The sequence below is a fragment of the Rhopalosiphum padi genome, chromosome 3 (assembly GCF_020882245.1).
Source record: "Rhopalosiphum padi isolate XX-2018 chromosome 3, ASM2088224v1, whole genome shotgun sequence".
Taxonomy (NCBI): Eukaryota; Metazoa; Arthropoda; class Insecta; order Hemiptera; family Aphididae; genus Rhopalosiphum; species Rhopalosiphum padi.
In genome coordinates this window covers 52479704-52494396 of record NC_083599.1, presented here as the reverse complement: position 1 = coordinate 52494396, position 14693 = coordinate 52479704, and the positions used below count along the sequence as shown (strand labels likewise).

At 28.4% G+C, this 14693-nt stretch overlaps 1 protein-coding gene across 1 annotated transcript; it reads left to right on the top strand.

Moving 5' to 3' along the window:
* The first annotated feature begins 429 nt into the window (after window positions 1-429).
* LOC132925180 (uncharacterized) lies at window positions 430-4349 on the top strand. Its single transcript, XM_060989595.1, has 5 exons — window positions 430-578; window positions 1477-1646; window positions 2354-2597; window positions 3981-4225; window positions 4288-4349. Exons 1-5 carry the CDS (start codon window positions 430-432, stop codon window positions 4347-4349), a joined length of 870 nt encoding a protein of 289 aa, XP_060845578.1.
* The last annotated feature ends 10344 nt before the right edge of the window (window positions 4350-14693 follow it).

The following is a 14693-nucleotide window of genomic DNA, read 5'->3' as shown; positions in this document are numbered from 1 at the left end:
CATTGAAAATCTCAGAAAAATATTTTTATTTGGTATATGATTTAAAAAATATAATTCTATAAACTGTCATTTAAATAAGTAAGAAGTACCTAAAAAAATATTTTAATAATAGAATATAGTAAAAAATTGCTTTATTTTTTTGTGATCTCAGATTATATGTAAACTTTATGTAGGTATAGGTATAAATCAATAAAAAAAAAATATATCCAAAACTATTAATATTTTTTGAGAAGAAATGAGTGTTGAAAATTTAAAATAATTAACTTTTATACATAATACACATTATTATAATATACTCGTAATAGAAGATTCGTTTTACGAAATCGGAAATGTACCTATAATTATTAACCACGGTGACAAAATAAATAAATAAATAATATTATCTGTAATATTTGTCTGAATAAACGTTATGATTAAATCGTATTAAGAATGTCTGAATCCATTATTAATATCGATCGAAGTTCCGTACTTTGCAAGACATTTATTAAGTTCAACGAACAAATAACTTTCACTTCTAAACAAATTGAAAACTTGTTTAAACTTCACGTACTAAATATGAAACCACAGGAGTGCGTTACGTGAGTACTTGCCTTGCAATTATTATACATTTGATATAATATATATATAAGGCACCACTGTAGTACATGTATTGTGAACAGCAGGTTAACTTAATGCTTAACGATATAATAACATAACAAAATAGAACAATAATAAGTAATAACATATCCCTAATCCCTATACAGGGTGATTCTTTTAACATTATAGTCATTATACATTCATTTCGTCAAGTATTGATTTTTTAAATTTTTTTTCAATATATTTTGTATTATGTTTTTCTCAAACTATAAAGAACTTTCATTTGTTTCATCCTTTTATTTAATAATGAAACCACTATCAACTTTTGATTTTCAAATGGTAACTTATATTTAAAATGCCATAAAATAATAGGGCTATTTTTTTTATGAATTAAAACTTTAAAAAAATTTAAGTATTTTGAAAATTTAATCGTAAATAGATAACGCTAATATAAAAATGTTGTGAAAATTTCAAGTATTTACAATGATTCGTTTTTGAGTAACAGCAAAATCAAAAAATCGATTTTTTTGAAGTGGTTATGCGTAAAAATTCCCGTTTTTCCGTTACTTTTTCACGATTTTTCCTGACGATTTTGAAAACTACTGGAAATTTTTACGTTTGACCCCCCCCCCTCAAAAAAAAAAAAAATTACCAACTAGATTCACTTTTCTTTTCAAAAAGGGACTGAAATCAAAAATCAAAGCACTATTACTACTCTTAAACGTGATAGCACACGCAAAAAAAATAATAATAAAAAAAAACACACATCATTGTAAAATCAATACATTCATCATCGTTCAGAATCTAAAAAATGAAAAAGAGTCAACACTTGACAAAATAATAATGATAAAAGAATCACTCTGTATACAACTCTGAATAATGTTTAAAATCACGTAAAAGGTCAGTTTCGTCTACATTAAAACTTGATGATATTGAAGAGAATTTCACACATTTTTGGCTGGCCAACACGCTTTCCAGCGTCGTTAGAAACATACAACTTTCACGTTTTAGTGTTCAGCAAGGAGTCATTATTGTGCGTTGGATTATCCATTTTATATCTTTAGTGATCGGTATGATGAATATTAAATAATATTAATATATTATAGACTATTATAAAATATAATAATATATCGGCACCTATCGTATTAGCTATGTTTTACGGCCATAAGTAAATAGTTCTTGGCGGAGGGCGTAAGTATGAAGGCCCATCTATAAAGTTTTTACTTAAAATATTAAGCAATACAGATATGTTAATTAAACTTATTACGTGACATATTATTATTATTATTATTATTATTATACATTCAATTTGTATTTTGTACATAATTAATTTAATCGTTGCCTGTTGATTACTTCTCTTTTATAGTTCGTTATGTGGTAAATAATTTGTCTTAAAACTATAAATTGCATCACAGATCAGTAATTATATCCAATTGAGGTAATGACAGTTGTCACGGTATAGTAGGTATAGTATAATAGTGTTTTTCATTCTTCATCTATATTTAAATGAAGCAGCCACACTCTATATAGTTGATAACTTTATAATAATAAGTTTTAGTCAAATTATTATTATTTTTAAATTAAATTAAAAAAAAAAAAATTATTGCAGATCGTTTTTCCTCAATGTACCTAGATGTAGTAAAACTAGGTGCTCGATTTTCCAGTTTTGAATGATAAAATTATTTTTGGATTTTAGTGTACTTAATAATGAACGATATAAACCTAACAAAATAGATAATATACTTGTATTATTAATAACAATTGCTTTTAAATCTAGTCGAAAAATTGGGTAAAGTAATGTTGTTCGAAAAATTGCGCAAGGACATTATTGTTGCGCTAGAAAATGCGGGAGATTTTATGATACCACTTCCGAATAGTACAGAACCTACGACTTACGTGACGTCGACCAAGAACAAAGTGAAATACACGTCAAAAGTCATGAAGGATACGGCATCCGATTCAAATAAGCCTATGGCTGCTTTACAAATGGCTGCTTGTATTGCGAACACATTACATGATATGTTCGTATAAACAGCTATAGCGTGTACATATATATTGTACATGTGTGTGTGTGCGTGCATTTAAGGGTGGGTCGATCGTCGATTATTCGAAGGTCGAAAATTGAATGTTTAATTTAAGGAGACTGCTATTTTTTTTAATCAAACCCTACATCTCTCCTTGTTTAAATTGCATGTTCTAAAAAAACCAAACATATTTCTAACATGTATTTTATTAACCCTTAAAACAAATGAAATAATATTAACTATAACAATACTAATAATATATTTATAATATGTTATTTCCGTCCCAATTGATGGTTTGATACGGAATACATTATATTATTATTATTGCAATTATGTATTTATATTTACAGAAACTCGGCTATAAGCAGTGAAAACGCACTAAAAATCTAATAGATAATAATGATCATGATACATTTAACATGAAATGCATTATAAATATAATAAAAAAATCTTAATTTAAAAAATATAAAAGTTTAACAAGAATATGAAAATTTTTTTATTGATATTTACAGTTCAAATTTCTTTCTATAGGTATGTAGTTAAAAAAAAGACAAAATATATACTTAAAATACGTAAAATACTAATATGTACATTTGGTAAAAATTCCACTTTTTAATTAATTTTTTTTTGTTCTTCCTATTTGAGAAAAAACGTATGTCCAGAAACTCTACATGCACCTCCCCCAGGCTAAAATGTAGTTTTTTTTTATCGAATTGTGTTTATCGGATATAACTAATAGAGTAAAACAGTTTTTTATTGTATTTTCGGATAACCTTTTATTGACATTTGTTGTTTCTCAAAAAGGTGGTTTAATTATTAAGAATAAAAGTACTTAGATTTTTTTATTTTTTACTTCTAAATCAATTAATTTACAATCTGTTACAAATATTTTGAAGTTGAAAATCTTAGTATTCTCAATTTTTATTGCTTTCAAAAGTGATGACAGGCAAAAAATTTAATACGCATCTTTGTAAAAAAAAAAAATATTCATTGCACTGTATAGAATCTAAAATTACATGAAAAAATCAAAAATCAAAATGAATAATATCTCTTAATCCTAATACTTTATGTTAAAAAAACCTATGTTTTAGAAAGTTAAAAATAATGCATTTTTCTATAAATTCACAATCATAATAATAATAATAATAATAATAATATACTTATCCATAGTATTTATGTAAATTGTTAAAACAATAATAATAGTTTCCTTATCAAATTATACCTAGACATAATATATGCTCCTATTTACATTTTCTTTAAATGGTATGTGTTGGAATTCTTTGGGTGGGAGCTAAGCTTCTCAATACTTCAAATTTGTGCCTATGGTGGGCTGCATCAGTGTAACTTACATAGATCAATAATTGATAAAATACATTTTAGGTTTTGGGATGATTTCAAGTATACTGTGATACAAATGGCATTCAATACTGACCAGATTCAAAAACTAAATAATAAAATTCCGAACACATTAAAAGATATTGACCCTTTATATTTACAAAATAATAGCACTGACCTGATAGACGAAAACACTGCCGACCAAGACGAACAATTTTGTGCGATCCTGGATAGATACTTTTTACGGACACCGAACAACCCGTCTTCAGTTTCTGATCGGCTGATAAATAGTATTTCTTAAAAAAATTATACAAGGAATATACATTAAATAATTAAAATTTTTATGACATAGGCTTAAAACAGTCGTTGTGTCGTAAACGCAGACTTTATGATCTGTATAATAAGGATGAATGAAATAATGAAAATGTTTTTTTTGACGATATTCGATTCATGAAGCCAAAAGTAAAAATTTTATTTTGTTAATCAATATGTTTTTATATTATTATTACGAAATTCGCAGTTATATTGAAAAAATGAACTCAGAAAGTCAGAAACGGCGAGTGATGATCATATTTAACAGACATACGCACTTTTATAAAAATACATCTGTATAGTGTGTGCATATTACAAAACATACATATGAAATGTTGCATTAGTATTTACTTTTATTTTTGTAGATTTTATATTTTCTTGGAAAAATAAAAAAAAAAATCGTCTACCTTAATCAATTTCCTATTTCAACTTTCATATTAACTTAGATACTCTTACAAATTTGATGCATTATGACTTGCAATAACAAGTCTAAGGATTAGTAGATACCATGCATCAATATATTTCCTATTAGTTCTTAGAATTGGTAGTAATTTGGTAATCCATTAAAATTCATTGAACAATATACCTTCAATAGAATTCTTCTAGATTGTGACTAATACTAAAATAAATTATTATTATTTAAATTTTTCTCTTGTACGTGATAAATCAATAATTATGTATTGTATATAGGTACCAAAATAATTATTATATCCATAAAAATATGCATAATTTTACTAAATAAATGACACAAAAAAAATAATTATAGGCCAAAAATTAATTCTACAGAACCACTTGGTGATTCATAATTATTTACAATTACTTTTCCATGAAAACCTTTTGCTCTTTTCCAAGACTTAGGCCGGTATTTCAATATTTGTTAAAAATACATATACCTAACTAAATTAATTCAAAATGAATAATTTAACTTTAAGTACTGTTTTATTAGCTAACTGATAAACAATAACCATATATGTGTCGATTCAAGTTTTAAAAATGTACTTCACTTGAAAAATCTTCGGCTGTGACGTTGCAATAGATACTATACTATTGCACATTCTAAAAATTTAAAACTATGTATTGATACGATAATGCAACCAATTATCATTATTATTATTATTTACACAATAATATATTGTAACATTTGTAACCACTTAGCTTAGACGATTATTGACCAAATACTACGTCCGTGATAATGGTGTAGCTAAATAGTCTATCCAAGACGCCGTGTGATTATTGCATTTCATTCAAAATAATACAAATTTAATAACAACATATTCGAACATTCGGTACTATTTGATAGGAATGTTAACGGTGTCTTTCGAAAAAAGTAGGTAATAACAATTTTACCTTTAATAAGTAAGAAAGAAAACTTAATTGAAAACTCACAAAATCGTGTAATAAATAAATAAACGATACATTTAACCTATACGATATATTGTAATTTTGTAACACATGTATGTAATATACTAATATGTAAAATGCAATAGTGTTCGGTAGTTTAGTGATGATTGATGTCTGATGATAGTGGTACATTTAGAAATAGGTAAAATACAGTAATAGATACTTCAAATGATTATTAATATGTGCAGTACTATTTTCGATCTGAAACGACCTTTCTCTTTTTCCCTATTTACTTTTTTTTGCTTAAATATAAATATATAATATTATTCTCTGTAAATTTGTGCCATAGGCTTGAAGTTCAACGTTATGGAAATGATAATGTGTTAAAATAAATAATTTATATTTGATAATTGTTACTACTTCAGTATTTGTTTACCAGTGGCGGCTCGTGCATATGTGCGATGGTGTCGACCGTACTCCCTACAGAAATTAACAATTTATAGTACAAATATATTTACAAAATAAATAGGTACACATTTTAGTACATAGTATATTATACATTAACAAATTAACAATTAAAAATATTTTTAATTATTATTAAAATTATTTTCATAATTTATTAGAATATCGTTATGAACTCGCGATGTTATTATACGGGTATATAGATAGGCCTATGCAACGTTGCAGCTTGTGCGACACTTTGAATCGCACATAAAAATACCGGTTTCCCGTATAAACTATAGGTACAATATTAATACACGAGTGATAATAATATTATCACGATGGCGCGGCGGCTATAGAAGCTTATGATGTGCGGTGTATTTTGTCGCTCAAATCGGACGGCAACGACGCGCGACGTGTTTAATTTTGTATTAATATTTTATCATTTTAATTTTTTGTGTGATGTAGTATATAGTTCTTAAATTTTTTCATCGTACTCCTGTGCTGAACTACCACGAGCCGCCACTGTTGTCTGATGTTTACTATTATCGTCACCGAGACTAAGGACAATAATAAAATACTTTTAATAAATTCAGTTATATCACATTACTATAATGTTAAATCAGTAAACACAACACTAAATAACTCAACATAAATCTTTGATGTTTTTATACAATACTAGCTGTCCCCGTGCACTTCGTCACCCGTACAAAATCCACCCGTATTAAGTTTGGTTGGGCCTATAAATGCTAACAATGCTAACATTTGGCGTAAGGATAAAACTATTTTTGGTTTTCTGATTTGGTGTATAGATATGATGATAATATGATATCTCTGACCTATAAATTTTACATAACTGTCCCACCTGGAATTGCATTTTTTTAATCGATTAACCGATTACGTATCATTCGTTAAAAATAATCTATATAAGTATAGAATATGTTACATATGTATATGTATATGTATAAGTATATTTATAAAATTTACACGTTTATTTTAATTAAGAGGTTTTTTTTAACTTAGACAAATTCTATTGCAATAGAAGCCTTCTCCGTAATATACTCTTTCGTTAAAAAAAAAAAATCAAGAAGATCTGATAAGGAGCTCCAGGGTTTACCTTGTACAAAGATTTTCATTTCACATTTAAATAGTTAGATAGTTGTATATTATTTATTATTCTGATATTTACTTAATTATTTGTAGATATTTTCAACATTTCTGCTTTGAATACAAAATTAAAATCTAGGGCTTTAAAGTTGAATGAAATATTTATTTTTAACCTATTATAGAATTTAAAAGTAAGATAATTATCCAGGGCCCCACGTAGCCTTTTATTGATATTATTATTTTTAAGTAAGTTATGGTCATTTAAAAATGTATAGTTTCAAAAAGATCATAACTAGCTTAAAAATAATAATATAAATAAAAGGCTACGTGTGGCCCTGGATAATTATCTTAACTTTAAATTGTAATTATAATTGTACTATAATATCAAAACTAACAGCGCAATATTGAAAATGGTGAACGGAAATTTGCTATGTCGCACGTGTGTAAGACGGAGACAACACATGCAGGTTCTACGTCCTCTTAAGTATTATACGGAGCAAGGCCGTACCTAGGGGGAGAGTTTTGGAGGTTCAAACCCCTTCCTCGAATTTTTTCGTTTTATATTATGTGGTTGTAAAATAACGTTAAAAAACGAATTCGTTCACGTTCACGTTCCTGTTTTTTTTCAAACGAACGCGTTTACGTTTACGTTCTTTCAAAAAATGAACGCGCGTTCATTGGGTCGTTCATTTAATTTTAAAAATTTTTTTTTTATGAATCGTTAACCTACAGTAAATATAAAAACCAAAAAACCCATAAACATATACGACTCAACTTAAAAATAAAAATACAATTTAAACTTTAGAGCATATACAAATTATAAAGTATCTGAATTACATTTTTAATACCTGACGGCTGACATGTTATTTGAGTTACAATTAAATAAATATCATAGAAATTATAATGGGAAAACATTATTATTTTAATATTTTTTATATATATATTTATTAAATGATAAATAAATTGAACGTCTTAAAAATCAAATTCAAATCAAATTCATTAAAAATATTCACATTCTATTTGAAAAAAACCAATGATGTTCACATATCGTTCATTATATATGAACGATGTTCTTTCCAAACACCGTATAAATCATAATGCGTCCCTGCATGACCTTGGGATTCTCTGAACACGACAGCGATAGCCGCCGGTGCTTGCTTAACCCGTCGGCACCGAGATTGATGGCAGTTGTCTCCGTGTAATGTTGGGTTTTTTCAAACGCTGTCGGGCGCCACCGCGTTACCGACGCGATAGGCGAGACGGCGCCTATAAATACGGTTACGAAGCGCAAACCCAGGCCGGGCTGGGCAGTACACATATTACCATAGCCAACAGCTATCGCCAACGGTAAATTTTAAACGCGACAAAACAATATAACAGTCCGCTCGGAATCAATACCTAGCCCACCAGAAACAAATCGTCTGAAAAATGTATTTAAAAAAATGGAAGACTTCAATTGGTTTTTTTTTGTATCTTACATAAAAATATAAAATTATAACATACATAAATATCAAAATGTATTATTTATTAATATTTTATTCCTGCTATGTTTCTACCAAAATATATCTATAGGTATGTATTGCAAAATGTACCCACTCTCATAATATTTTAATAGTTATTGGAGGATAAAACTTCTAAAACTATTTAAATTCTTCATACTTCATAGTTTCATATTTTATAGACTACAGTTGCAAGTTTAATAAAACAAAACCTGATCCATTTTTCAAATCAAATATTTAAATATTACAGAATTTGATTTTTTTAAATTTTGAATACGTATTTTGAATTTTAAAATGTTAATAACATTTAACTAAAAAAAAAAAATAATTCAAACATGTATATAAATGTCATTTTTAAGTAAGTTTCATGATGAATTGCTTCAAAAAATATTATTTAGCAGTGTTTCTCAACCCGGGGGGTCACATAGGCCCAAAATAATGAAACACCGATTCACAAAATGAAACTTTTCATTCAACATTTTTTATTGAACAAAAAGCAATGGTCTACACTTCTAAATATTAGTACCTAATATACATTTTATATTATGGACTCGTCAGTTACCTGTTCGTTCCTTATAAGTACATGCAATTGTATTTTTGTGTACAAGTCATATGCAAATACTTTTACCAAAATTGATACCATAATCAATTTCTTTGTTTGAAATTAGTCTTCTTAAAACTCATTTTATGGCTTAGAAACAAATCATAAGTAAACATATCTTTAAATAAAATAACATTATAAGTACTTAAGTAAGAGAATTCACTAAAAAAAAGTGCTATAACTTGATAAAAAAAATAATGTCATTATAATTCATGAAATAATATTATTAGGTGATTTTTGTAACCTAGATAATACGGTTACGTTAGAAAATATACCAACATATTATACAACAAAAGAAACGCGAATTGAATGTGAATACGAAAATGCGAGAATTTTGGAAAAATATATTTTTATTTTATAAATATATGTAGTATTGAATTCTTTCTTTATTTTAGAAAACTTAAACATTTCTTTTGTTAGCATATCTGGGTCGGACACAATAATATCTTGCTCACCCCGCAAAATTTAAGGGTGATAAAAATGGTGACCCTTCCTCGCCATAATTTCACTGCTTGACGTGATGTAAATAAAATACAGATATAATTAAGCACATCGCACACATTTATCATTTATATTGTCTGGTAGCAAAAGAATTATAAAAATTTACAAACATTAGTATTGTTATTTTCTATTCGTGAAATACAGGTAAAACTGTGAACGTTCCTTAAAAGTACTAGCTACGGACTACACTGCAAGATCATTGTGATTCATATACAGCTCGCGTAGATTTAGTTCCAGTTATTGATCCCCCTGAAAAACGCCATATATGCGGATAATTTACCTAAATCATTACTATTATTTAATAGTGAACAATAAAATATAGATCACTGAGTAGTTCAAAACAATTTGCTCAAAATAGTTGGTCAAAGTTATAATTATTTTATAACCAATCAAAATTTGTATCTCATATTAGCCATTTAAAATCATGCATTGTGTTTGTTAGTGACACTTAGTAATATATCATAATCTGCATAATTTTAAATATGTAAAATATGTATATTACGCTTAAAAAAAAACCTTTCAATAAGATTACTACCTACACATGTTAACACAATTATATCAATCATCTGTTGCTATAGAGCATGGGTGGGCGACTGTCGGCCCGCGAACCTATTTTATCTGGCCCGCGCTACATTTTCAAATTACATAATACAATTTCAAAGTCATTCGTCTATACTCTATGCTACGTCTATGCTGAATTAAAATGCATATTTTGAATGACCTTTTTTTTTGCTCTCTCTACTCTGGCCAGCTAAATTTTAATTTTCTAAAAATTGGCCCTCTAATAACTTTCAGTTGCCCATCCCTGCTAGGTTAGAGGTATAGAGGTATCCTTATGAAAATTAAAAATTAATAACAGGGGGCGTGATCTTACGTAAAATCGATCTGAATGTTATATTTGTCCTAAACACATAAAAATATACATGTCTCGAGATCCCATAACTAAGCGCATACTTATCAAACAATGAAACAGCTACTAATTTTAGAAATAAAATTAAATATTCAAACAAATGTATACAGATAAAATATATTTTTTAAGTAAGTACCTAAATACATTACATAGTTAATTTACGCAGTTGCGCGTACATGAATGAATATTATTATTTAGTGGTACTGGCGTAGTGGCCGCCGGCCGGCGGGATGGCCAACGATGACTCAGAGTTATTGATATGTATCGGCTACTTAGTAGCAATAGTGCTCGACTATACAAATAATATACAATATTGATGGTTAGAAGTCAAATTGATAATTTATTTTGAAAAATCGTTTCACATTTTAAATATTTTTTTAAAACCTCTTTTTAATAAAAAAAAAAAAAAAATAGAGAAATGTTAAGTGACATCTGTGTGAAAAACGGTTTTTTAATGTAATTTCGAAATTTCGAAATCGATATTTTATACTAGTTCTTACGACATTATACTAATGTTTAATAATATTATAGCTTTTATAAAAGAATCGCTTACCGACTGATGGTCTAACAAATAATCATCAATATATAGCTTACATAGCCCCTCTCCATGTACGTAATAGCATTGAAATTTATGATAATGTATGAATTATACACACTTATATTATGCATGCTTTTACTACAGTCTACAATATCTACGCCTATAAGCTATAAGCCTAATATTATTATAATTCGTTAATAATTCGGGGTGAACGAACCCGCCGCTGCTGCAGTGACACACGCGTATCCAACTGGATCGGTTGTTTACGCCACGTGTATAATAATTTACCTAATAATATTCTACTTAATATATTCCACACCAACGGAGCTTACACGGAAAGCGTTCGACGTTTACGTAATAATATAATATATTATATTATAATTTATCGTAATGGGCTGTGTGATGCAACATGGAATTTTAATTACGTCTAGAGCGGTTTTTCGGTGTTCTCCGAACGCATAATATTATTATTATTACTATCATCGTAGATAATATAACCGATAACGAAATGTAAAATATTATTATGCTAACGAGAACGACTGACGAGGGTCACATTCCGAATTCCGAGTCGATTGAACATATTTTAATGAAGCACAATATAGAAATAACATAAGGTAGACCTGAAACATCATACGAGCGTCGTGTTAAATTATAATATAATATTATGCATAGGTGTATCGTATGCTTTCATCGTACGTCACTACGTCAGTCGAGAAGAGAAGGAGATAAGTGCGTAAAGACGATGCTGCGGTGCACTTACTCGCTCGCTCTTTATACCGTCTCACACCGTCTCTTTGCCGCGAACGAAAGTGATGCGCACCGCAGAATTTTCGTTATTGGAGTCGTTTCTAATCTATCGATAGCTTATAGTACATCACTATTAATATATTATATAAGCGTGTGCAGTATTTTGCTTCTGGTACAGTACACATTTTTGAGTTTTTCACCGACCTAAAAGAACAATAATATAATAGCCGACTTTAAGTATTTCCCTCATTATGATGGTGTAGGTAAATCTACATAGTAAAAGGCCTGCGAGGTAAAAATAATGTATACTCGTATGATACAATAGAATATCGTGAGATTTTATGATAGAGTGAAACGTCGTTTAGTGTATAAACATAGGTACGTATATCAGTGGCGTACTCGTTTTTGGGAATATGCTGTAAATATTGTGTAGTTTAATTGCAAGGTAAAGGTGACGTAGTCTCTCACAATACCATAAATAATCCCTCAACAATTTATCTAATCTATAATAATCTATCAAATCTTAATGTCCCAAATCGAGGTAGATTTTTATTAGCGGACATACTATGTAACATACTTGTGGAACTTCATTTTCCTTTTCATGTTATTTTATTTATAAATATAGGTGGCGGGCACCTGCAGAGTAAATAGAGTAGTACATGTTTGTATCTACGTGTGTGCGTCAAACACGTGCAGATACGTCCATCAGTAAAAATCCAGACTTTCTTAGAATTCACATAAATATATTATATACTAAATACTCGTAGTTTTATCATTTTTTATTTGATTAACAGTCAAGGTCATGTGTTGATTCCGCCGGTTATTGATCCTACCAGCTACAGTTTATAATACACATACATCGATTTCGTTGAATATTGATTCTTTCCGATGCTGTTCATATAAAGTAGGTACCTATCGATTCCACTGAGTCTTAATTTTATTAAATAAACAAAAAAAAAGATAAAAAAATAAACTTAAAAAATTATTTCTATTTAAGAGAGTAAAAAATAAATTGATTTTTTTATTTCTTTATATTACATAAAGTTAGGTGTAACTGAAAAAGTTGATGGTTTTTGAAATAATGAGTGGTCCATCATTCAAGATAAAAAAAAATGACACTGTATATTAATATTTAGCGCGTGAAACAAAATAATAACGTATGTGTATATTTGTTCTGATAACTGTTCCACTCGTTTAAATGTGGACTTTTCTTCATATTACTTCTTATCTAGTCAATATGATCTAATGAGGTCAGAATATCTAGTTTACAGAGTGCTGAATTTGTATTACGTGTTACATAATATGTATTAATTTCTTAATTAAAATTGTTACAATGAGTTTTTTTATAATTTCTATCTAACCAAATTTATATTAAATTAAAACTATACATTTTTTAATAATTTAAATTTAAGCGAAATCCGTGGATGGATATTATGAGTTTATGACTAGTATCCGGAGGATTAAATTTTCTAATAAAAATTAATTTTTTTAATTTAAAAAAAATTAACACTCAATGAAACCAATATAGGTACTTATTATGAACAGCACCTAGCAGCAGGGTCAGATCTAGGGGGGGGGAGACTGGGGAAATTGCCCCGAAAGTCTGAATTATAGGGCTGAGTTATAAGAAAGCGCTAATTTTATAATTTGTCCGGTTAAAAAATATATTACATTCACCACTGTCAAAACGGAATCACACGAATTGCATCTAGACGATATTAATCAGCACTATACAAATTGCGTCCCAACATAGAAACATTATTTCCTTTCTCGTTGTATACTAACTTAGGATTGTTGGCAACATCATATAAACTAAAATTGATACAATATCGTAAAGTTAAGTTAAATAATGAAATAAAATAAAGGTTTTATATTGAAATAGAACAGCAGGGCTGCAGGAGTACAGGATACGAGTATAATCAATGTATATATTTATAAAAATCTAATCTACAGTACGAACACAATTCTTGTACTCGTTTATCAGATTAGACAGCCGTAGATATTATGAACAGTGGCCGGAGGCATCTGCACAAGCCTTATTTTCCAAATAAGGTAATTTCGGTAGAATCAATAAATTCCCAACCATCGACATTGATTAAATGTATATTTGTATTTAATTTTAAATTCAATATTATTCAGTAGTATTAAATTATTAAATTTTTAAATACTATTAGTACTACAAATCCAAAATAAATTCTCAGATGCATCGAAAGCATCCGTTTGAATGTCTGTGTACATATATACTTATAGATATAAGCATCATATATGTGACACGGATATTTTATTATCCACGATTATAATAAAACACAATATTACATAATAATAATTAATAACAATATTATACACACGCACCATAACCAGTTCTAATCTCCTGCAGCTGCAATTGGCGATCCCGAATTCCCACAGTTTTGAATGGAACCGGTTTTTTTCCATGTCTTTAAACTATTTTGACGTCGGTGTTCCGTGTTTATATATTATAGGCAACGGACTTAGAATAAATAATGAACAGTACGGGTATGGCCATAATGTAAATACCGTATTCTCTCGAAAACCAGCAAAAAAAAACAATGATATACGACTCGGCCCTATTGCGTAACCCAACGAAATAGGCGTAGGTATAAATGTATAAAATATATATATATATTATATTATTATGATAATTTAACAGATTAGTGTTTTTAAAAAATCGATTAAGACTTCTCACAACGTTTCGTAGTATGTGATATTATAACAAGCAATATAAAATCGTTTGTCCTTTATA